The 24500-nt window shown below is 46.3% G+C and overlaps 1 protein-coding gene across 1 annotated transcript in view; it reads right to left on the bottom strand.

Annotated features, from left to right (window-relative positions):
- KMO (kynurenine 3-monooxygenase) overlaps positions 1-24500 on the bottom strand; it is a 525463-nt gene that overhangs the window by 489023 nt on the left and 11940 nt on the right. Inside the window, exon 3 of the mRNA XM_075269516.1 lies at positions 5422-5519. Coding sequence (XP_075125617.1) covers positions 5422-5519 — 98 coding nt within the window. The remainder of the gene's footprint in view (positions 1-5421; positions 5520-24500) is intronic.

Here is a 24500-nt window from a genome sequence, read left to right as displayed (position 1 = left end):
CTTTAGTCTGCTGAGCATTTTGATAAATGCTCAGGACTGGGCTGGATTTTTTGGAATGACAGGTAGGATTGGTAGTGGGACCTGTCATTCCACCCCCCTCCAGTCCACACTTTGGGGATGTTCCGGCAGCGACTCAGCTGCAGAGAGTCTCCTTGTCAAGGAAGCTTAAGAAGCCAGCTCCAGCAGCAACACTTTGGGCAGAGCTTACCTGGAGTGCCAAATAGAGAGGTCATTTTTTGGAGCTGTGTCCTGAATGATTCTACTGGCTTTTTGGATTTCTGTTATTCTAGGTGAGGTAACCTATTCTATGTTTAGTTACAGCCTAGCCGGGCACGGATTTATTTTTGTATTGTTTCCTTTTGTTGCTGCACTACCTTTTTGAGTGAAAATAAACTCTACCTTTGTTTTGGACTAAAAGAAACTGGACTTATGTGTCTATGCCACCCCACCTAGCAACCCCAGACCCTGACAATTGGTGGAGGACGCGCGCATACAGCAGTTGCTAGATGCAACAACACGTCCACTCTTTGCTGGAGATTTTTTTTTTTATGTCCTGGGTGAAGGCTGCTGCCGCTATACAGACCCAGACTATGGAGGAGATACTGAAGCATCTTGTACAGTCCAATGTGCAGCAACAACAAACAAATCATTTGCTGATGGAGCAAATTGCGCTCCTTAAAGAGACTGTTGTCACTATCCCGCAAAGACCTGTGGAGCACAGAGATGAGAAGTGGGATGTGCAAAGAGCTTTGCAAAAGATGACCCCAGATGTTGACATGGAGACCTTCCTGACTGTGTTTGAGAGAGTGGCCGAACGGGAGAAACTGCCAGCTGCTGACTGGGCAGACGTCATTGCACCCTATTTGACCGTCAAAGCCCAGAAGGCCTATTATGACCTCTGCCAGCAAGATGTCCAGGACTATGATAAACTAAAGGCGGAAGTTCTTGCTCGGCAGGGGGTAACCACTGTTGTCCGTGCCTGGCGGGTACATATCTGGAGTTACCAAATGGAGAAGCCTACCAGATCCCAGATGTATGACCTAATTCACCTGGTGAAAACGTGGCTGGAACCAGACACCTGTACCCCTGCAAAGATGGTGGAGAAGGTGGTCCTAGATCGGTTCACCAGTGCAGCGCTGGGTTGGACATGGAGACCCCAAAGATGCCAACCAGCTCGTCAGCCTTCTGGAGAGGTACCTGGCGACTGAGGCAGAACTCCGTGATGACCCTACAGTGCGACCATCCCCCAGGAACACCCGGTGGAGGGCACCTCCCAGTAAGACTGTTCCAATATTTGAGAGCGGAGGGAAAAGAGCTCGAGATGTGTTTTTTAGGCAGTCCACCAGCCCAAGACGGGACTCTCTGATAGAGAAACCAGGGCTGGTACAGTGTTGGAGATGCCATGAGCGGGGACATATTGCTGCCCAGTGCCCAGTCACCTCTGAGCCAATGGACTGTGATGCTGGTGGGCGTCAATCATTATTTGCCAGACCTGTCTGTGCTGCGGCACCGGGACTAGAGACTGGGCCTCAGGTCTGTCAAGTTGAGGTGAATGGCCATTCTGTCCAGGTGTTGTTGGACTCTGGTAGTCTGGTCACTCTGGTGTATGCCAGCTTGATAGCTGGGGACTTTATCCCGGACAAACGTATGAGTGTTTGTTGCATCCATGGGGATTTCAAGGACTACCCCATGTCCAAGGTCACAAAAGAGACTATATTAGGATCTGTTTATTATGAAGTGGGTGTTGTAAAAAATCTTATGCATAATGTGATTTTGAGACGTGATTTCCCTTTGTTCTGGGATTTGTGGGGAAAAGGTAAAACCACACAGCCAAAGGTGGAAACCCTGCCTACACCCAAAATGCATGAGGAGGGCGACACCTTTCCGTTACAGGTCCTAGCTGGAAAGGAGGATGATGCCTCTTCCCTAGCTCCTGAGCCTAACATACCTGAATTAGAAGTCTCACGGGATAATTTTGGTACTGCACAATTGAGAGATCCCTCTCTTGCTAATGCTCGTGATAATGTGACAGTTGTTAACAATGTGCCTCAGGAACCAGATGCTGGCCACCAATTCCCACATTTTGCTATGAATAATGGCTCTTGTATCGGGTTGCAAAAAGTAATGGGGAAATTGTGCAGCACCTTCTTGTACCAAAGCCATAATGGCGTGTGGTACTTGATATGGCCCATAATCATGTGCTTGGGGGACACCTAGGGGCGGAGAAAACATAGGAGAGGATTCTCCAAAGATTTTATTGGCCAGGCGTATACAGGGAAGTGAAGGACTACTGTGCGCCCTGTCCTACGTGTCAGGTACATGCCCCAGCCCCACATTTCCGTAGTCCCTTGGTTACCATGCCCATCATTGAAGTGCCTTTTGAAAGGATTAGTATGGACTTGGTCGGTCCAATAGTCAAGTCAGCTAGAGGTCACCAACATATTCTGGTTGTCTTAGATTACGCTACTCGCTATCCTGAGGTGGTTCCCTTGTGTAATACGACATCAAAGAGTATTGCCCGTGAGTTATTCTATACGTTTTCAAGAACAGGCATACCTAAAGAGATACTGACTGACCAAGGCACATCCTTCATGTCAAAGGTGATGAAAGAGCTATGCAAGCTGTTTAAAATTACCCACAAATGGACCTCTGTGTATCACCCGCAGACAGATGGGTTAGTGGAGCGCTTTAATAAGACTCTCAAGCATATGCTTAAAAAGGTGGTAGAAAAAGATGGTCGTGACTGGGATTGCCTGTTGCCATACCTGATGTTCTCTATAAGAGAGGTTCCACAAGCGTCTACAGGTTTTTCCCCTTTTGAATTAGTCTATGGTAGACACCCCAGGGGCTTATTAGATATAGCCAAAGAAAACTGAGGCTTCCCTATACCGTAGTGTCATAGATCATGTAGCTCAAATGCAGGATCACATTTCAACAGTCATGCCAATTGTAAAAGAGCATCTGCAAAGAGCACAAGAGGCCCAAAGCAGAATTTACAATCGTTCTGCCAGAGTCCGAGAGTTTAACACAGGGGACAGAGTCCTTATTTTGGTGCCTACTGTGGAGAGCAAGTTCTTAGCGAAATGGCAAGGCCCATATGAAATTTTGGAAAAAGTAGGGTCAGTCAACTTTAAGGTTCACCAACCAGAGAAAAGGAAGCCTATTCAAATCTATCATGTGAGTTTGATTAAGCCCTGGAACCAGAGGAAATCCTTGGTGGCCTCAAATACAGAGGTGGGTGATTCGTTGCCACCAATCCCTCCAGTCCATGTGAATGAGACCCTCTCAGTGACCAACAACAAGAGGCAAAAGAGTTCCTACAGAAAAATAGACGCAAGTTCTCTGATCTACCAGGGCGTACACACCTGATAGAGCACCATGTAGAGACAGAACCTGGGAGGAAAGTAAACCTCAAACCCTAAAGAATACCAGAGGCACTTAGGGAGGTAGTGTTGGCTGAGGTTAAACGTATGCTAGAGTTAGGTGTAATTGAGAAATCCAAAAGTGAGTGGTCTAACCCAATTGTATTGATACCAAAGCCCAATGGTACTTGGCAGTCCTGCAATGATTTTAGAAAATTGAATGAGATTTCCAAGTTGACGCTTATCCCATGCCCAGGGTTGATGAGCTGATTGAAAGTTGGGAAATGCCAGTTACATAACCACACTGGACCTGACAAAAGGTTACTGGCAAATACCTTTGTCTAAAGAAGCCAAGGAGAAAACTGCCTTTGTTGTTCCGGAAGGCCTGTTCCAGTACAGGGTTATGCCATTTGGTTTGCATGGAACGCCTGCTACCTTTCAGAGGTTGATGAACCACATCGTGACTACGCAGCAGCTTACCTGGACGATGTGGTCATTCATAGCCCAGACTGGGGAAGTCACCTCTATAAGGTGCAGGCAGTACTATCCATAAGTGAGGCAGGCCTTACTATCAACCCTGAGAAATGTGCTTTAGGGCTGGAGGAAGCCAAGTACCTAGGCTATGTCATTGGCAAAGGGGTAATAAAGCCCCAAATCAATAAAGTGGAGGCAATACAGAACTGGCCAAGACTGCTAACCAAGAAGCAAGTCAGGGCATTTCTTGGCATTGCGGGCTACTATCGGAGGTTTGTGCCAAACTTTGCCCCTATTGCAGCTCCTCTCACTGACCTGACAAAAGGTGGGATGTCAGTGATGATCCACTGGACACCAGAGGCAGAGGAGGCGTTCCACAGGTTAAAGCAAGCTCTATGCCAGCAGTCAGTGCTGATAGCCCCTGACTTTAGGAAGGAGTTCCTGGTTCAGACAGATGCCTCAAATGCAGGTCTAGGAGCAGTACTGTCCCAGGTTGTAAATGGTGAGGAGCATCCAGTAATGTACCTGAGCAGGAAGCTGTCCCCCACTGAGAAAAATTATGCCATTGTGTAGAGGGAATGTTTGGCCATTAAGTGGGAGCTGGATGCTCTGAGGTATTACTTCCTGGGGAGAAAGTTTAAATTGATCACTGACCATGCTTCCCTTACACGGCTGAAAATCAGTAAGGACAGAAATTCTCGGGTTACCAGATGGTTCCTGTCTCTGCAAAATTTCTTGATTGATGTAGAACACAGGCCAGGGAAATTATTGGGAAACGCTGATGCCCTGTCAAGGATGCATTGTATGATGGCCACAAATGCCCAACCCTCGGGTGTGGAGAAGAGGGAGGGGATATGTAAGCCAATGGCTGGTCAGGTAATGGAGGGGTGTACATCTCACCCAGACTACTCAGGTGGGTGAGATGAGAAAACTCCAGGAATGTTTGTTCTCAGCAGACAACTTTCATCTGCTGAGCATTATGGTAAATGCTCAATACTGGGCTGGATTTTTAGGAATGACAGGCACATTAATGCCCCGATTGGTGCGGGCACTAACCGGGGCATTAGTGCTGGGTATCTACTCTATAAAACATACTGGCTGCGTAACAGAACGAAGATATGACTGTTAACCCCTTCTAGTACAGCGGATGTCAAGAATATGATAGTTCTGTTACACAGCCAGTATGTTATATTAGTTAATGTTCCTGTTCTACTAAGTTATGTAACCTGTATGACTGGATCCTAAGGGTACACTCATTGCATTTCCATTGTACAGCAGCGGTGTACTTAAGAAAAATGTCCTGGCATATACCGCCAACTTATGCTTCCAAAGGATCCCACTGTATAGCATACATCACCCACAGCTATAGTATAGCATTATTAGTAAAAATGTGTTATTCTATACAACAAAATGTGTATGCTGTCTTGGCTTACATCAGGTAAATGGGTGCCTGCGGAGACCTTGCAGAGAGCTTTAGTGGCGTACAAATAAAACCTCAGTAAATGTGTGAACGCGTCTTACCATATAGAAATTATACAATATTATAGTGAAAGAATACAACAGACTTTATTAAATACATATTTACCTTGTCTTCTAAGTCAACAGCTTTGAGAGCTTGCCGACCCCTGTATGACAATGCCAAATTAATGCTTCTTCCACTAACTGTTTTTGCTGTTCTTATATCTATTACAGAAAAATAAAAGTATAAAATGTGCTCTTTTTTCAACTATCAGAGTAAAACACTTGTACTTTAATTTAAAAAAAAAAAATTGTATAGCATTGCAAACTTACTATACATCAATAGTATTTATTTATGAAATCTGTGATACCTAAAATAGCACAAATGCAGCAGAAAACCACTAAAAAATAAAGCAGTGAAAACGCAGTGGAAAATGCCATGCCAAGATACACTTCTCATTAGTACCTTTCATTATATTTTGCCCATTTCTGCTTGGTTTTTCTCCAAAGCAAAAATGTATTTATTTTGTTTCAGAACTTGGTTGGGGACTGTATTTTAAACCTTTTTTTTTTCCAAAAATGTTTGTCTTTTGTTAAAAAAACAAACAAACTATAGTCTCTTCTAAGCAACAATCTAGCTAAACTTTGCTAAGGAGAATCTGAATTTGGCATGTTCACACTGAATACGGTTAGAATTGTTCAGATGTTCCTGTATATCTCTTGCTGTTAGTGCTAACCACTAGCAACCAAGCTTCTCTTTCTCTTCCTAGCATGAATTAACTAGCTGACAGGAATGGCCATTCAGGAGAGCGATTAATACTTAGGCCCACTTCACATCTTCATTTGGATTTCAAGTGGATTTCCTGAACGCAAAATCTGAACGCAGATGTGAAACCGGGCCTCACACTGCTTGAACACAGCAGTGTTTGGTCAGTGATTTTATTTAGTGATTGTGAGTAGAGATCAACGAATCAATGCTGATGAAGTGCAATTTGATCCGAATATGAGTAAAACTTTGATTTACATCAAAGCCAGATTTCCTCTGGCTTCATGGTAGTGAATCGCATTTTTTCTAAAATGATGGCAGCGCATGTTAGGACATGGGGCAAGTAACTCTGGGAATGTGGTATCACCCTCAATGTTTTGCGTGCAGCCAATCAGCAGCCAGCCAACCTTGTGATATCACAGCCCTATAAATACCGTCCGGCATTTTAGGTTCAGTCATTTCACATCATACTTAGTGCAGGGAAAGACTTGCACAGGTGCTAGAAAAAGTGTTAGAAACAGAAAGCACAACAGAACTCCAGAGTTATCTGTTATAAAGCGGAAAGCAAGTACTGTATATAGTGGTCATCTGTTATAAAGCAGTTATCTGTTCATTTGATCTGGCAGTATGTCAGACAGAGAAGCAACTGACCCTGTATGGGGGAGGGGCGCAGGTTGCAGCATGGGTGACTTTCAGAGGCCTGAGCTCCCAGTGTCAGCTAGTGGGTGTTTCATGACCAGCAACCCAGCAGTTCTAGAATGGGTGACTCAGTCATTCAATTCATTGCAAGTCACATGAGACACCCCCAGCCAAGAATCAGACACAACTCTTAGCTGGTATGGCCCAGGAGCAGGCCATGTGCCCTCAGCTATCCTCAAACTGCCTCTGTTCTTTGCTGTTCCCTTAGCCAGAAAAGTACTCTATGCTATGGGCTCAGATCCATTATATAGCGATTTGCAGGAGCTCACCTGCCTGGAAAGCAGTGGTGTATGGGGTTCACGGAGGAAGTGGAGGAAGCAGTCAGTCAGTGCGGAGTGTTGGGGGTATAATCACCTAAAGTGACCTGGGAGAATCATTGCTACAATGTGGTGGTCCAGCCTGCTGCAGCAACTGCTGCATCATCCAGTGGTACGCAACCCATTTCAGGCAGTCAAGTCTCCACCACTTTAGCCAAAAGGAAGCTGTGTGTCCTTCCCATCATCTTCTGATCCTTATGCTCCTCCTCTTCCTCCTAGTCAGTCATTGTGTCAGTAATCCATCACCGAAGCAATTTCAAAGAGACAACCGTATGCGTGCACTCATCCAACGGTGCAGAAGCTGAACGTGCTCCTGCTGCAGACCCTGCCTTTCCAAGTAGTGGACTCTGCACCTTTCAGAGAAATGATGGCTTTAGCCGAGGTGGAAAGTCCTAAACTGTGATTTCTTTGACTAAAAAGGCAGTACCAGCCATGCACAACTATGTAGAACAGAAGGTGGGCCAGTCCGTGACCCTGACGGTGTCTGCCAAATGCATGGCAGTGCTGACGTGTGGAGCTGTAACTACATTTAAGGACAATATATGTCCTTTACAGTCCACTGGGTGACTGACAGTCACTGTGGTTCTTGCCCAGATACCCCAGCAACTTGGTTAGGTGACGCTGCTTCCACCTCCACGTTCTAATGCCGTTGGTCCTTCAACAATGTCTGCCTCATTCTCCATTGTGTCCTCAGCCTCCACTGCAGGAACAATCCGCAGTACTCCTCCAGCATACCACATGTGCAGAGCACAGCGGTGTCATGCTATTCTTCACCTCATTTGCCTGAGCGAAGTTTTTCTCTCTCTGTCTGTCATAGACGGTCATGTGACTGGATTAGCATGTCTGTGCTTGCAAGAAGAAAACTTGAACTCCTGTGCAATGTAGGAAGATGGAGAGATGTGGGCCGCCCACATTTTGTCCTTCTTTCTGTCCTTTAAAAGTTTGGAGGTATGCCACTAGTGGGATTGATCACCTGTACAATACATGCTAATACACACATGCCAATACATACCTCTAGCAGTCAGGGGTGTAACTACTGGCGTACCAGTGGTAGCAGCTGCCACAGGGCGAGGGTCATTAGGTGCCCAGCGACAGCTGGTACCGCTGCATTTTTGTTTCCCTCTTAATTAGAGATGAGCGAACAGTGTTCTATCGAACTCATGTTCGATCGGATATTAGGCTGTTCGGCATGTTCGAATCGAATCGAACACCGCGTGGTAAAGTGCGCCATTACTCGATTCCCCTCCCACCTTCCCTGGCGCCTTTTTTGCTCCAATAACAGCGCAGGGTAGGTGGGACAGGAACTACGACACCGGTGACGTTGAAAAAAGTAGGCAAAACCCATTGGCTGCCGAAAACATGTGACCTCTAATTTAAAAGAACAGCGCCGCCCAGCTTCGCGTCATTCTGAGCTTGCAATTCACCGAGGACGGAGGTTTCCGTCCAGTTAGCTAGGGGTTAGATTCTGGGTAGGCAGGGACAGGCTAGGATAGGAAGGAGAAGACAACCAACAGCTCTTATAAGAGCTAAATTCCAGGGAGAAGCTTGTCAGTGTAACGTGGCACTGACGGGCTCAATCGCCGCAACCCAGCTTTCCCAGGATCCTGAATGGAATACACTGTCAGTGTATTCCCGTATACCCGATATATACCCCCGATACCCGTTCCAACGGTGTGCCCCCCCACCTTCACCCCAGAAATACCCTGCAAGTCCCCTAGCAATAGAATTGGGGCTATATACACCCACTATTTTTGCTACTGCCATATAGTGCCATTGTCTCACTGGGAATTCAAAGAATATATTGGGCTTACATATAACTTCAATTCCAGGGAGAAGCTTGTCAGTGTAACGTGGCACTGACGGGCTCAATCGCCGCAACCCAGCTTTCCCAGGATCCTGAATGGAACACACTGACAGTGTATTCCCGTATACCCCATATATACACCCCAAATCCCCGTTCCAACGGTGTGCCCCCCCACCTTCACCTCAGAAATACCCTGCAAGTCCCCTAGCAATAGAATTGGGGCTATATACACCCACAATTTTTGCTACTGGTATACAGTGCCATTGTCTCACTGGGAATTCAAAGAATATATGGGGGTTATGTGCACCCACAATTTTTAATACTGCTATACAGTGCCATTGTCTGACTGGGAATTCAAAGAATATATGGGGGTTATGTGCACCCACAATTTTTAATACTGGTATATAGTGCCATTGTCTGACTGGGAATTCAAAGAATATATGGGGGTTATGTGCACCCACAATTTTTAATACTGGTATACAGTGCCATTGTCTGACTGGGAATTCAAAGAATATATGGGGGTTACGTGCACCCACAATTTTTAATACTGGTATACAGTGCCATTGTCTGACTGGGAATTCAAAGAATATATGGGGGTTATGTGCACCCACAATTTTTAATACTGGTATACAGTGCCATTGTCTGACTGGGAATTCAAAGAATATATTGGGGTGACGTGCACCCACAATTTTTGCTACTGCTATACAGTTCCATTGTCTCACTGGGAATTCAAAGAATATATGGGGGTTATGTGCACCCACAATTTTTAATACTGGTATATAGTGCCATTGTCTGACTGGGAATTCAAAGAATATATGGGGGTTATGTGCACCCACAATTTTTAATACTGGTATACAGTGCCATTGTCTGACTGGGAATTCAAAGAATATATGGGGGTTACGTGCACCCACAATTTTTACTACTGGTATACAGTGCCATTGTCTAACTGGGAATTCAAAGAATATATTGGGGTGACGTGCACCCACAATTTTTGCTACTGCTATACAGTTCCATTGTCTCACTGGGAATTCAAAGAATATATGGGGGTTATGTGCACCCACAATTTTTAATACTGCTATACAGTGCCATTGTCTGACTGGGAATTCAAAGAATATATGGGGGTTATGTGCACCCACAATTTTTAATACTGGTATATAGTGCCATTGTCTGACTGGGAATTCAAAGAATATATGGGGGTTATGTGCACCCACAATTTTTAATACTGGTATACAGTGCCATTGTCTGACTGGGAATTCAAAGAATATATGGGGGTTACGTGCACCCACAATTTTTAATACTGGTATACAGTGCCATTGTCTGACTGGGAATTCAAAGAATATATGGGGGTTATGTGCACCCACAATTTTTAATACTGGTATACAGTGCCATTGTCTGACTGGGAATTCAAAGAATATATTGGGGTGACGTGCACCCACAATTTTTGCTACTGCTATACAGTTCCATTGTCTCACTGGGAATTCAAAGAATATATGGGGGTTATGTGCACCCACAATTTTTAATACTGGTATATAGTGCCATTGTCTGACTGGGAATTCAAAGAATATATGGGGGTTATGTGCACCCACAATTTTTAATACTGGTATACAGTGCCATTGTCTGACTGGGAATTCAAAGAATATATGGGGGTTACGTGCACCCACAATTTTTACTACTGGTATACAGTGCCATTGTCTAACTGGGAATTCAAAGAATATATTGGGGTGACGTGCACCCACAATTTTTGCTACTGCTATACAGTTCCATTGTCTCACTGGGAATTCAAAGAATATATGGGGGTTATGTGCACCCACAATTTTTAATACTGGTATACAGTGCCATTGTCTGACTGGGAATTCAAAGAATATATGGGGGTTATGTGCACCCACAATTTTTAATACTGGTATATAGTGCCATTGTCTGACTGGGAATTCAAAGAATATATGGGGGTTACGTGCACCCACAATTTTTAATACTGCTATACAGTGCCATTGTCTGACTGGGAATTCAAAGAATATATGGGGGTTACGTGCACCCACAATTTTTAATACTGCTATACAGTTCCTTTGTCTCACTGGGAATTCAAAGAATATATGGGGGTTATGTGCACCCACAATTTTTACTACTGGTATACAGTGCCATTGTCTGACTGGGAATTCAAAGAATATATTGGGGTGACGTGCACCCACAATTTTTGCTACTGCTATACAGTTCCATTGTCTGACTGGGAATTCAAAGAATATATGGGGGTTACGTGCACCCACAATTTTTAATACTGGTATACAGTGCCATTGTCTGACTGGGAATTCAAAGAATATATGGGGGTTATGTGCACCCACAATTTTTAATACTGGTATACAGTGCCATTGTTTGACTGGGAATTCAAAGAATATATGGGGGTTACGTGCACCCACAATTTTTAATACTGCTATACAGTTCCATTGTCTCACTGGGAATTCAAAGAATATATGGGGGTTATGTGCACCCACAATTTTTAATACTGGTATACAGTGCCATTGTCTGACTGGGAATTCAAAGAATATATGGGGGTTACGTGCACCCACAATTTTTAATACTGCTATACAGTTCCTTTGTCTCACTGGGAATTCAAAGAATATATGGGGGTTATGTGCACCCACAATTTTTACTACTGGTATACAGTGCCATTGTCTGACTGGGAATTCAAAGAATATATTGGGGTGACGTGCACCCACAATTTTTGCTACTGCTATACAGTTCCATTGTCTGACTGGGAATTCAAAGAATATATGGGGGTTACGTGCACCCACAATTTTTAATACTGGTATACAGTGCCATTGTCTGACTGGGAATTCAAAGAATATATGGGGGTTATGTGCACCCACAATTTTTAATACTGGTATACAGTGCCATTGTTTGACTGGGAATTCAAAGAATATATGGGGGTTACATGCACCCACAATTTTTAATACTGCTATACAGTTCCTTTGTCTCACTGGGAATTCAAAGAATATATGGGGGTTATGTGCACCCACAATTTTTAATACTGGTATACAGTGCCATTGTCTGACTGGGAATTCAAAGAATATATGGGGGTTATGTGCACCCACAATTTTTAATACTGGTATACAGTGCCATTGTTTGACTGGGAATTCAAAGAATATATGGGGGTTACGTGCACCCACAATTTTTAATACTGCTATACAGTTCCTTTGTCTCACTGGGAATTCAAAGAATATATGGGGGTTACGTGCACCCACAATTTTTAATACTGGTATACAGTGCCATTGTCTGACTGGGAATTCAAAGAATATATGGGGGTTATGTGCACCCACAATTTTTAATACTGGTATACAGTGCCATTGTTTGACTGGGAATTCAAAGAATATATGGGGGTTACGTGCACCCACAATTTTTAATACTGCTATACAGTTCCTTTGTCTCACTGGGAATTCAAAGAATATATGGGGGTTACGTGCACCCACAATTTTTAATACTGGTATACAGTGCCATTGTCTGACTGGGAATTCAAAGAATATATGGGGGTTACGTGCACCCACAATTTTTACTACTGGTATACAGTGCCATTGTCTAACTGGGAATTCAAAGAATATATTGGGGTGACGTGCACCCACAATTTTTGCTACTGCTATACAGTTCCATTGTCTCACTGGGAATTCAAAGAATATATGGGGGTTATGTGCACCCACAATTTTTAATACTGGTATACAGTGCCATTGTCTGACTGGGAATTCAAAGAATATATGGGGGTTATGTGCACCCACAATTTTTAATACTGGTATATAGTGCCATTGTCTGACTGGGAATTCAAAGAATATATGGGGGTTACGTGCACCCACAATTTTTAATACTGCTATACAGTGCCATTGTCTGACTGGGAATTCAAAGAATATATGGGGGTTACGTGCACCCACAATTTTTAATACTGGTATACAGTGCCATTGTCTGACTGGGAATTCAAAGAATATATGGGGGTTATGTGCACCCACAATTTTTAATACTGGTATACAGTGCCATTGTTTGACTGGGAATTCAAAGAATATATGGGGGTTACGTGCACCCACAATTTTTAATACTGCTATACAGTTCCTTTGTCTCACTGGGAATTCAAAGAATATATGGGGGTTATGTGCACCCACAATTTTTACTACTGGTATACAGTGCCATTGTCTGACTGGGAATTCAAAGAATATATTGGGGTGACGTGCACCCACAATTTTTGCTACTGCTATACAGTTCCATTGTCTGACTGGGAATTCAAAGAATATATGGGGGTTACGTGCACCCACAATTTTTAATACTGGTATACAGTGCCATTGTCTGACTGGGAATTCAAAGAATATATGGGGGTTATGTGCACCCACAATTTTTAATACTGGTATACAGTGCCATTGTTTGACTGGGAATTCAAAGAATATATGGGGGTTACGTGCACCCACAATTTTTAATACTGCTATACAGTTCCTTTGTCTCACTGGGAATTCAAAGAATATATGGGGGTTATGTGCACCCACAATTTTTAATACTGGTATACAGTGCCATTGTCTGACTGGGAATTCAAAGAATATATGGGGGTTACGTGCACCCACAATTTTTAATACTGCTATACAGTTCCTTTGTCTCACTGGGAATTCAAAGAATATATGGGGGTTATGTGCACCCACAATTTTTAATACTGGTATACAGTGCCATTGTCTGACTGGGAATTCAAAGAATATATGGGGGTTACGTGCACCCACAATTTTTACTACTGGTATACAGTGCCATTGTCTAACTGGGAATTCAAAGAATATATTGGGGTGACGTGCACCCACAATTTTTGCTACTGCTATACAGTTCCATTGTCTCACTGGGAATTCAAAGAATATATGGGGGTTATGTGCACCCACAATTTTTAATACTGGTATACAGTGCCATTGTCTGACTGGGAATTCAAAGAATATATGGGGGTTATGTGCACCCACAATTTTTAATACTGGTATATAGTGCCATTGTCTGACTGGGAATTCAAAGAATATATGGGGGTTACGTGCACCCACAATTTTTAATACTGCTATACAGTGCCATTGTCTGACTGGGAATTCAAAGAATATATGGGGGTTACGTGCACCCACAATTTTTAATACTGGTATACAGTGCCATTGTCTGACTGGGAATTCAAAGAATATATGGGGGTTATGTGCACCCACAATTTTTAATACTGGTATACAGTGCCATTGTTTGACTGGGAATTCAAAGAATATATGGGGGTTACGTGCACCCACAATTTTTAATACTGCTATACAGTTCCTTTGTCTCACTGGGAATTCAAAGAATATATGGGGGTTACGTGCACCCACAATTTTTAATACTGGTATACAGTGCCATTGTCTGACTGGGAATTCAAAGAATATATGGGGGTTATGTGCACCCACAATTTTTAATACTGGTATACAGTGCCATTGTTTGACTGGGAATTCAAAGAATATATGGGGGTTATGTGCACCCACAATTTTTAATACTGGTATATAGTGCCATTGTCTGACTGGGAATTCAAAGAATATATGGGGGTTATGTGCACCCACAATTTTTAATACTGGTATACAGTGCCATTGTCTGACTGGGAATTCAAAGAATATATGGGGGTTACGTGCACCCACAATTTTTAATACTGCTATACAGTGCCATTGTCTGACTGGGAATTCAAAGAATATATGGGGGTTATGTGCACCTACAATTTTTAATACTGGTATACAGTGCCATTGTCTCACTGGGAATTCCACAAATAATTTGGGGATTCATTCACCCTACATCTCAGGCTCTTGCCATATTCACCCAGGTTGTCAGTGCTGCACCAGCTCGTTCCCAGACAGCTCGGCCCGAAAAACGCGTTACCTATATAGAGGATTTGGACAATGAAGACAACATGTTCTAAATCTAATGTCTGCACCTTCTCCAGAATTAAAATAAAGGCAGCGTTTAACTTTCAAATAGCACTGCACAAAGGAAGAGCTTATCAGCTTGTCTCATGACATGCTACTGAAAAGTTTCATTTGTGTATCTTAATGTAAATATAGTTGTATAAGCTTTTTGGGTTTTAGGCACTGCCAAGTTATTTATTACCACCCACTCCCTTATAATGATGATGACGCCAAAGTCACTGTGGGTGTTCAGAGCTCACAGCTTTGGGTGACATTTGTCTTGCTCTCTGTCGGTACCAGCTGTCTTTTTGGATACCGTAAAGTTATGTTGACTTTATTAACAGCTATAGAAGCTTTAGCCAGGTTGTGACGGTGTGTAACCCTAACAACACTAAGTGGGATACACATTAATAGTCAGTCTATGTACGCTAAACGTATCACTGAAGTAATTTTTTTTCCCTCTCCCCTAATATAAGAAAGGAACAGACATTAGACCTAGACCGGGGTTCGAGGCTTGAAAAAATCCAGTATTATTTGTTCTTCATGATGTGAAATATGTGTTGAAAAGCAACCCAAGATGAAGTCAGCCATGTGTGCCAGTGTGTTACTTGGCATGCCTTTGCTGGCCCCAACTGTAAGGGTCACTCTCCATTTCCTCCATTTTCCACTCCCCTTCACACCATTTGTGGTGAAGCAATGGGATGCACTGAAGTGCACCCTCTAGCCTCGTGTGGGATAGGGACATCAGATGCCACTCCAACCCCCTCGTCTTCCTCCGCCAGCCAACGGTGCGAAGATGAGAGGAGTGTGCTCTGAATGTTTTCTGCCTAGCAGAGGCTAGTTCTCACTTACGAAAATGGCCCCACTTTGACCTGTATATCAGGCACAATGGTGTAGGTTTCAAAGAAACATGGCACCAACAAGTTGGAAAACGTGGGCCATGCGTGGACCGTGTTTGAGTCTGGCAAGCTCCAGATCTGCTACCAGGTTCCAGCCATTATCACAGGCGCAAAAATGCCAGGCCCCAGGTGTAGCAGGGAAAAAAAAATGCCATCTCAGCCAGGATGGCATCCCTGACCTCGGAGGCACTGTGCTGTCTGTCCCCCAAGCTGATCAGTTTCAGCACGGCCTACTGACATCTCCCCATGCCAGTGTTACAGTGTTTTCCGCTAGTAGCTGGGGTGGAGGTTGCAGCTTCGTAGGGTTTCAGTCTACTCCTGCCATGAATTTTGGCCTGGGAGAGGAGATAGGCCACCCCAGTTTGCACCCGGGGAACAGACTCCACCACATTCACCCTGCCTGTCATTAAAGATAAGCACTGCAGCATCCCTGACCACAGGCGCTTGTCCATGTGTCGGTGGTCAAGTGGACCTTGCAGCAAAGCGCAGAGCTCTGGGCCCGACTGATGTTATGGGACACATGCAGGCGCAAGGCAGAGACAGCACACCAAGAGAAGTAGTAACGGCTAGGCCCAGCATAGGGAGGTGCCCCAGCTGCCATCTGCTGACGGAAGGCCTGGGTCTCCAGAAGCATAAACAAACACCAACATCTCCAGGGCCAGCAGTTTATCGATGAGGCTGTTACAGGCTTGGGCATGGGGGTGGGTTGTATTGTACTTCTGCCTGCAATGAAAAGCTTGGGAAATGTGGAGTGGCTGGGAAGAGGCGCATGATGGTGCAGGCCAAAAGGGCGCATGAGGGTGAACTCCCCAATGTGTCAGAGATAGGTGTGTAGGTGTCCTTGCATCATATACTTGCACCATATTTGGCTTTGGAAGTTAATTTTGTGCCAAAAAGTGGTTAAGACAGCGATCCCTCAGCTACTCCCGTTACACTGTCTATTGAAGTTACCATCTGTGGAAGTGGACCACCATTTCTAAGATCCCAAAGGAAGCAGGCAAGAGATGTGCAGTTCAGAAAAAAAGATGAGAAAATAAGTTTAGGCTGTAGAGCACAGAGGGATCGGAGAGGACAGAGCTGGTGTCGGCCAGGTATTCCCACAACATGCGCCTATACTTGTCCCTCCTGGTGACACTAGGCCCCTGAGTGGCAGTAATTTGTCCAGGGGGGCCATTAACGTGTTCCAGACCTAGGAATAAGTCTTCCAACAGGGTAGAGTTTTGCATGCCTTTGCTTCTACCCACTGTTTTTGCTGCTTAGCTTCCCTCCACATCTACTCTGCTTTCACCCCTAAACATCACCCCAGTTTATGCCTTTGCTTCTACCCAGGTTTTTTGTTGATTTAGCTTCCCTCTACATCTACACTGCTTTAGCCCCTAGACATCACCCCTGTCCATGTGGGGTCGGTGGCCTCGTCATCCACCAACTCCTCTTCCAATTGCGCACTGCCCCCTTACTGCAAACCGCACATGACCACAGCTTGCCTTGATGGCAACTGTGTCTCATGATCCCCACTTAGGTCCAGACAAGTCGGTGGCGGGTCCAAAACCCCAAAATTGGAAGGAAATGGCAGATGCTGCAGTATTTCTAACACCTGTTCCTGGTGCTCGGGCCTGGTCTGTGTTGTACCCTGCACCCTGCTTAACGCATCTGCCATATCCGAAGTTGTGCTGAGCGCATGCTAATGTTTCGTGTCCAGTGCAATGGATGGGATGGGATTTCACATAAGTCTGCCACCCATGGCCACTCATGGTTGAGCAACTGAGGGAGTTGACTTTGACGAACCCGAGGGTTTTGGAGTTGGAACTACATCAAAGGTCTGTGCTGCTCACACACTCTGCTCAACACATGATATGTTTAGTGCCAGCAGTGTGGAGACGTCGCACAACAGCCGTTGTTCCAGCAGGTACAGGCGTTGTAGGAGTGCATAGAGGCTAGCAGCGGCAACTATACACTTTAAAAACTATCCGCACAAGCGCCACACTTTCACCAGTAGCTCAGGAACATTGGGGTACCTTTTTCAAAAGATTAGCAGCAATGAGTTAAAAACGTGGCCCAGGCATGGAATATGTTGCAGGCTGCCAAGCTACAGAGCCAATCCCAGGTTACGGCCATTATCACACATGACAACATGCCTGGGCCCAGGTGCAGTGGCAAAAACCACATTGCCGTCTCATCGAGGATGGCATGACTCACTTTGTAGGCAGTGTGCTGTCTGGCCCCCAAGCTGATGAGCTTCAGCACGGCCCGCTGACGTCTCCCCACACCAGTGTTGCAGCGTTTCCAGCTCGTAGCTGGGGTCAATTTAACAGCGGAGGAGGGTGGTGTTTCAGCCCTCCTCCCAGGAATGTTGTGTGGGGAGACAAGTCAGGCCACCACATTTTGCGACCCGGTCCACGCCTCAACTACATTCAACCACTGTGCCCAAATTGAAAGGTAGCGTCCCTGTCCGCATGCACTTGTCCATTCGTAACTGGTCACATGGAACTTTAGGGCTAAGCGCTGAATTTAGGGACCGCCTCATGTTTGGGGGAAAGTGCTGGTGTGGACGGCACAGTGCGGTGGCGCAGTAGACACTCTGCCCAAAAAGGGCAGAGTGTCCCCCAGCCGGGATTCCAACATCTCCTGGGCCAGATTTCTTGAGATGAGGCCGTTGAAGCCTTGGGCATGTGGGTGGGTTGCGCTGTACTTTAGCATGAAATGAAAGGCTTGGGAGATGGGGAGTTGCTGGGAAGAGGCACATGATGGCGCGGGAAAAAGGAGAAATGGCAGGAAAAGGTGAGGATGAGGGTGAACTCCCCAAAGTGTCAGAGGCAGATGTGGAGGTGTCCTGGCTGCTGGTCTGGACTGCAGCGCCAGCCCTGTCAACAGTGGGAGAGGCAGTGGCCGCCAGGCCAAACGACGATTATCCTGCGCTTGCTCTCACCCACTGAGCCCAGGGCTTGCCTTCCAAATGATGGCACCCGCAAGAGGTGGTGAGATTCCTCTCTGAGGATCTCCAACCCATCTTGGACTTGCAAATTGCACTAAATTTGTCATGTAACTGACATGTATATGATGAGTCTATCCATTGTCTGTTCATTTTGGTGAAAGTCAGCCTGTCAGCTGACAGACAGCTGTGCTTGTCAGTGATGATGCCACCGGCTGCTTGTACCCCCAGTTTTTGCTGCTTAGCTTGCCTCCACATCCACACTGCTTTTGCCCCTACACATCACCCCTATCCATGCCTGTGCCTCTAGCCATAAGTCTGCCACCCATGGAAACTCATGGTGCAGAAAGTGAGGGAGCTGACTCTGAGGAACCCTTGGGTTTTGTAGCTGGTACTCCATCAAAGGTCTCTGCTGCTCACACACCCTGCTCAACATACGGTATCTAGGGTTAGAGCGTGTGGTGACCTCGCACAACAGTAGGTGCTTCAGGCAGATGTAGGCCTTGCTGGAGTGTATTGCGGCTAGCTCCAGGTACTGTAGACTTGGGAAAGTGGGTGTCCAAGTGCCGCACTTTCACCCTTAGCTCAGCTAATTTGGGGTATGTTTTTAAAAATCATTGCACCACTACATTGAACATGTGGGCCAGGCATGGAACGTGTTGGAGGCTGGCAAGCTCCAGAGCCCTCCAACAAGCTAAAAAACCTGGCCCCAGGGGCAGCGGGGATAAACAAATTGCCATCTCATCCAGGATGGCATCCCTGACCTCAGAGGCAGTGTGCTGTCCGTCTCCCAAGCTGATGAGCTTCAGCCCAGCCTGCTGACGTCTCCCCACACCAGTGTTGCAGCGTTTTCAGCTCGTAGCTGGGGTAAATCTAACAGCGGAGGAGGAGGAGGGTGGTGTTTCAGCCCTCCTCCCAGGAATGTTTTGTGGGGAAACAAGTCAGGAAAATTCTTGAAACGGGAGAGTTTTGCATCTTTGCCCTTGCTGCCTATAGACATCCCTTTGCCTCTAGCCACCATTTTCCCTGCTTTGCTTGCCTCCAAATCCACACTGCTTTTGCCCCTAGACATCACCCCAGTCCATGCCTTAGCTTGTACCCCCAGTTTTTCCTGCTTAGCTTGCCTCCACATCCACACTGCTTTTGCCCCTAGACATCACCCCAGTCCATGCCTTAGCTTGTACCCCCAGTTTTTCCTGCTTAGCTTGCCTCCACATCCACACTGCTTTTGCCCCTAGACATCACCCCAGTCCATGCCTTAGCTTGTATCCCCAGTTTTTCCTGCTTAGCTTGCCTCCACATCCACACTGCTTTTGCCCCTAGACATCACCCCAGTCCATGCCTTAGCTTGTACCCCCAGTTTTTCCTGCTTAGCTTGCCTCACACATCCACACTGCTTTTGCCCCTAGACATCATCCCTATCCATGCCTCTTCCCCTAGCCATAACTCTGCCACCCCTGGAAACTCATGGTGCAGAAACTTTGGTTGCTGACTTTGAGGAACCCTTGGGTTTTGTAGATGGAACTCCATCAAAGGTCTGTGCAGCTCACACACCCTGCTCAAGATATGGTATTGTAGGGTTTCAGCGTGTGTGAATGACGGACAACAGCCTGTGTTTGGACAGATGTAGGCCTTGCTAGAGTGTTTTTAGGCTAGCAGCGACTCCTGTGCACTTGCAAAAGTGGGCGCACAAGCGCCGCATTTTCAACAGTAGCTTCGGTACATTTGGGTATGTTTTTAAAAAACTTTGCACCACTAGGTTAGACGTGGGCCAAACATGGAACGTGTTGGAGGCTGGCAAGCTCCAGAGCCGCTACCAGGTTCCAGCCATTATCACAGGCGTAAAAATGCCAGGCCCCAGGTGTAGCAGGGAAAAAAAAATGCCATCTCAGCCAGGATGGCATCCCTGACCTCGGAGGCACTGTGCTGTCTGTCCCCCAAGCTGATGAGCTTCAGCACCGCCTGCTGACGTCTCCCCACACCAGTGTTTTAGCGTTTGCCGCTAGTAGCTGTGGTGGAGGTTGCAGCGTCGTAGGGTTTCAGTCTACTCCTGCCATGAATTTTGGCCTGGGAGAAGAGATAGGCCACCCCAGTTTGCACCCGGGGAACAGACTCCACCACATTCACCCTGCCTGTCATTAAAGATAAGCACTGCAGCATCCCTGACCACAGGCGCTTGTCCAAGTGTCGGTGGTCAAGTGGACCTTGCAGCAAAGCGCGGAACTAAGGGCCCACCTGATGTTGAGTGACACGTGCTGGTGCAAGGCGGGGACGCCACACCGGGAGAAGTTGAGACGGCTAGGGACGGCATAGTGAGGTGCCACAGTTGCCATCAGGTCCGGGAAGGCGGGAGTTTCAACAAGCCGGAACGCCAACCTCTCCTGGGCCAGCAGTTTAGCGATGTTGGCGTTCTAGGCTTGCGTGGGTGGGTGGTTAGCGGTGTATTTCTGCCGGCGCTCCAATGTCTGAGAGATGGTGGGTTGTTGTAAAGAAGCGCCTGATGGTGCCTTTGATGGTGCAGGAGAAGGAGATAAGACAGAAACAGGGGAGGATGAGGGAGAAGTCAACAAAGTGGCGGAGGCAGATGAAGTGATGTCCTGGCTCGTCCTCTGGAGTGCATCGCCAGCACTGTGAGCAGAGGCAGTGGCATGAACGGCGGGCGACGTTTGTCCTGCCGTTGCTGCCTGCCACTGATTCCATTGCTTGGATTCCAAATGACGGTGCATTGAAGTGGTGGACAGGTTGCTCTTCTCAGGGCCCCTACTCGATTTCGAGAGGCAAATTGTGTAGACGACACTATATCTGTCCTCGGCGCATTCCTTGAAAAAACTCTACACCTTCAAGAAACGTGCCCTCGATGGGGGAGTTTTTCTGGGCTGGGTACAAAAGGGAACATCTTCGGACATTCCGGGTCTGGCCTGGCTTCGGCAAAGCAGCTGACCTCTGCCTCTGGACATGTCTCTGCCTCTAGCTACCCTTTTTGGTGCTGCACCTGCCTCAACATCCACACTACTTTCCCAGCTTGACATCTGCCTTGTCCAGGTGGGGTCGGTGTCCTCGTCGTCCACCACCTCCTCTTCCAACTCCTGTCTCGCCTCCTCCTCCTGCACAATGCGCATGTCAACTGGCTGCCCTGACAGCAACTGCGTCTCATCGTCGTCGATGAGGGTGGGTTGCTGGTCATCCGCCACCAAATCGACCGGAGATGGAATGGAGGAGACTCTAGTGTTTGAGCATCTGGACACAGATACTCGTCTGTTAGGTCCGTGGAATCGCGAAATGGAGGGGCAGGTTGCGGTACAGTCAAAGGAAGGGAGAACAGCTCTGGGGAGCAGGGACAGTTGGGGTTATTGTTCTGAGAAGATTGGGAATTTTGGGTGGAAGGAGGACAAGACTGTTGGGTAAGAGGAGGTAGAGGCTGACTGGCTGGTGGACAATGTGCTTTAAGCGTTATCCGACAGCCATTGCAAGACCTGTTCCTGGTTCTCGGGCCTACTAATCTTTGTACCATTCAGCCTAGTTAATGTGGAACTTTTGTGCAAAGCGCAGAACTTAGGGCCCGCCTGATGTTAAGGGACACACGCTGGTACAAGGCTCAACTCACCCTAAGTGCCAAAAACACTGCTGGTGCAAGGCTCTACTCATGCCAAGGGCCTCAATCTCTGCTGGTAGCTCAGCTTAAGGTCATGTAACTTTGTTTGGAAGGGCTCATGTTAAGGGCTAGAAAAGTGAATTTTGGAAGGTCTTACCACATCACACACACACACACACACACACACACACACACACACACACACTCAAAATGACAGTTAAGGGTGAGGGCTTTTGGAATTCCCATTGCCTATTCCATTTGTGGTTGTCATGGGGAACGTGATTTAAAGGGGTGGTTGTTACTGTTTGTTGAGCTTAAATTGGGGTTTGTGTCCATCCATTTGGGGAGTAAAGAAGGTTTCCAGGTATTTTCCCACTTTGATAGAGGTTTTTTTGAATGTGGAAAGTGTGTAGTTGTTAGGCAGTGATGTTGGGGTAATAGAGGGTCTTTGGTGTGTTAGATGCCCCCAGGCATGCTTCCCCTGCTGTCCCAGTGTCATTCCAGAGGTGTTGGCATCATTTCCTGGGGTGTCATAGTGGACTTGGTGACCCTCCAGACACGGATTTGGGTTTCCCCCTTAACGAGTATCTGTTCCCCATAGACTATAATGGGGTTCGAAACCCGTTCGAACACACGAACATTGAGCGGCTGTTCGAATCGAATTTCGAACCTCGAACATTTTAGTGTTCGCTCATCTCTACTCTTAATAGGTCGTTGCTGGCTGGCATACTCCAGCCGGTAATGGGCCTTATTTACTTACCGATCCTGGCAGGATGCCGCAGGCCCCACAAACACTATTATTATACTCAGGGGTCTTTTCGCTTGATGATCAGAGGACTGGGAGAGGTAAGAGAACATAAAAAAAACAATGTTGCTTACCTCTCCAGGTTCCAGACAGGCTTCGGGTCTATTTCAATGACGTCTCTGATGTGGGTCATGTGATGTCACTGAAGTTATGTTTGTATCCCCCCCTCGGTCTCCGATTATTATACTCTGGGGCATAATACTGTGTGCAGGGGCCACTATGGGGCATAATAGTGTGTGCAGGGGCCACTTTGAGGCAGGAATGTGGGGGGGAGGGGGTTCGGTTGGGTCTTCTGTGTCGGTCGGGGCCATGTCAAAAGTTCACCATGGGGCCTCGCCATTCCTAGTTACGCCACTGCTAGCAGTCCTAATAAAAAGTCTATGATGGCAATCATGGGGGCCTAACAAAGGCCCCGCTTGCCATAGCAACCCATTGGCACCCCACAATCACTCTTTGGGGGCCGATGGGGGTGTCAGTTTCACCGACCTACGCCTAAGATATTGTGGTCGCTATTGACCGCAGCATCTTAAAGGTTAAACAGCGGGAATTATTGTTATTACTGTCCCGACTGTTGCAGTCAGTCTGTTACAGGTGGTCCCTCGAAGTCATCACATGGGCTCTGGTTCTAAGCCTGCTCGATCACCAACTCGAACATGTATATGGGGATGCGGTAACTATCCGCATTCCTTGATTTACATGAAAGTGCAGGAAAAGATTAATAAACAAGGTCCAATGGGGCAGATTTAGTGATACTGCATTTTTGTTGCACAGTGATTTTTCCTAGAATAACCTTGACCTTCTTTCAGATGAACGTGTCAGAACATGTCTAAAACTGTTTTTAAAAAAATGTGGCATAAGGAATGTATGCCAGGTTTTTATACTTTTTTTTTTTTTTTTTTTTCTGAGAGTTATGCCAGAATTCTGGCTTATTTTCAATAGTAAGGCTAGGACCAAAAGGAGACTTTGACTGTGGCCCCCTGAATGTGACTATTTTGCTCTGCAATTCTTTTGCTAGAGTAATTGAATTAAGTTGCATTGTGACCCAAATGGTGCTATGACTTTGACTTCTAGTCGCAGAAAAGTCCAGCAAGGCTCAATTATTTTTGAAGCCATTAGTCATAGTTGTAGTACCTTAAAGGGGTATTCCCACGTCACATACTCACCAGTCTTCACTGCTGTAAAATCTTCTTCTTTCTTCCTGGTTTCTTGCGTCATTTGGTGGGCGGGGTTTCACATGCAACATGCCGTGTAGCTCCTCCCACCGCTTAGAGTGATCCTATGGGGCGGCTGAAGGGCCTGTGATGTCATCAAAGGTCCTCAAAGAACACTATATGCACAATATTGGACTATGAAATACAGGCAGGAGCAACTCCATTCTGTGTTACATACAGAGACTTCCCTTACCAGTGGGAGGTCGGCTGGCTCATTTCACAGCAGCATGGGGTCGTCTCATTCAGGACCCATGGGTCCTCCAGCTCGTGCAGATGGGCTACGAAAT

This window comes from Leptodactylus fuscus, chromosome 3, assembly GCF_031893055.1.
Source record: "Leptodactylus fuscus isolate aLepFus1 chromosome 3, aLepFus1.hap2, whole genome shotgun sequence".
NCBI classification, from domain to species: domain Eukaryota; kingdom Metazoa; phylum Chordata; class Amphibia; order Anura; family Leptodactylidae; genus Leptodactylus; species Leptodactylus fuscus.
This window is presented reverse-complemented; position numbering and strand designations above follow the sequence as displayed.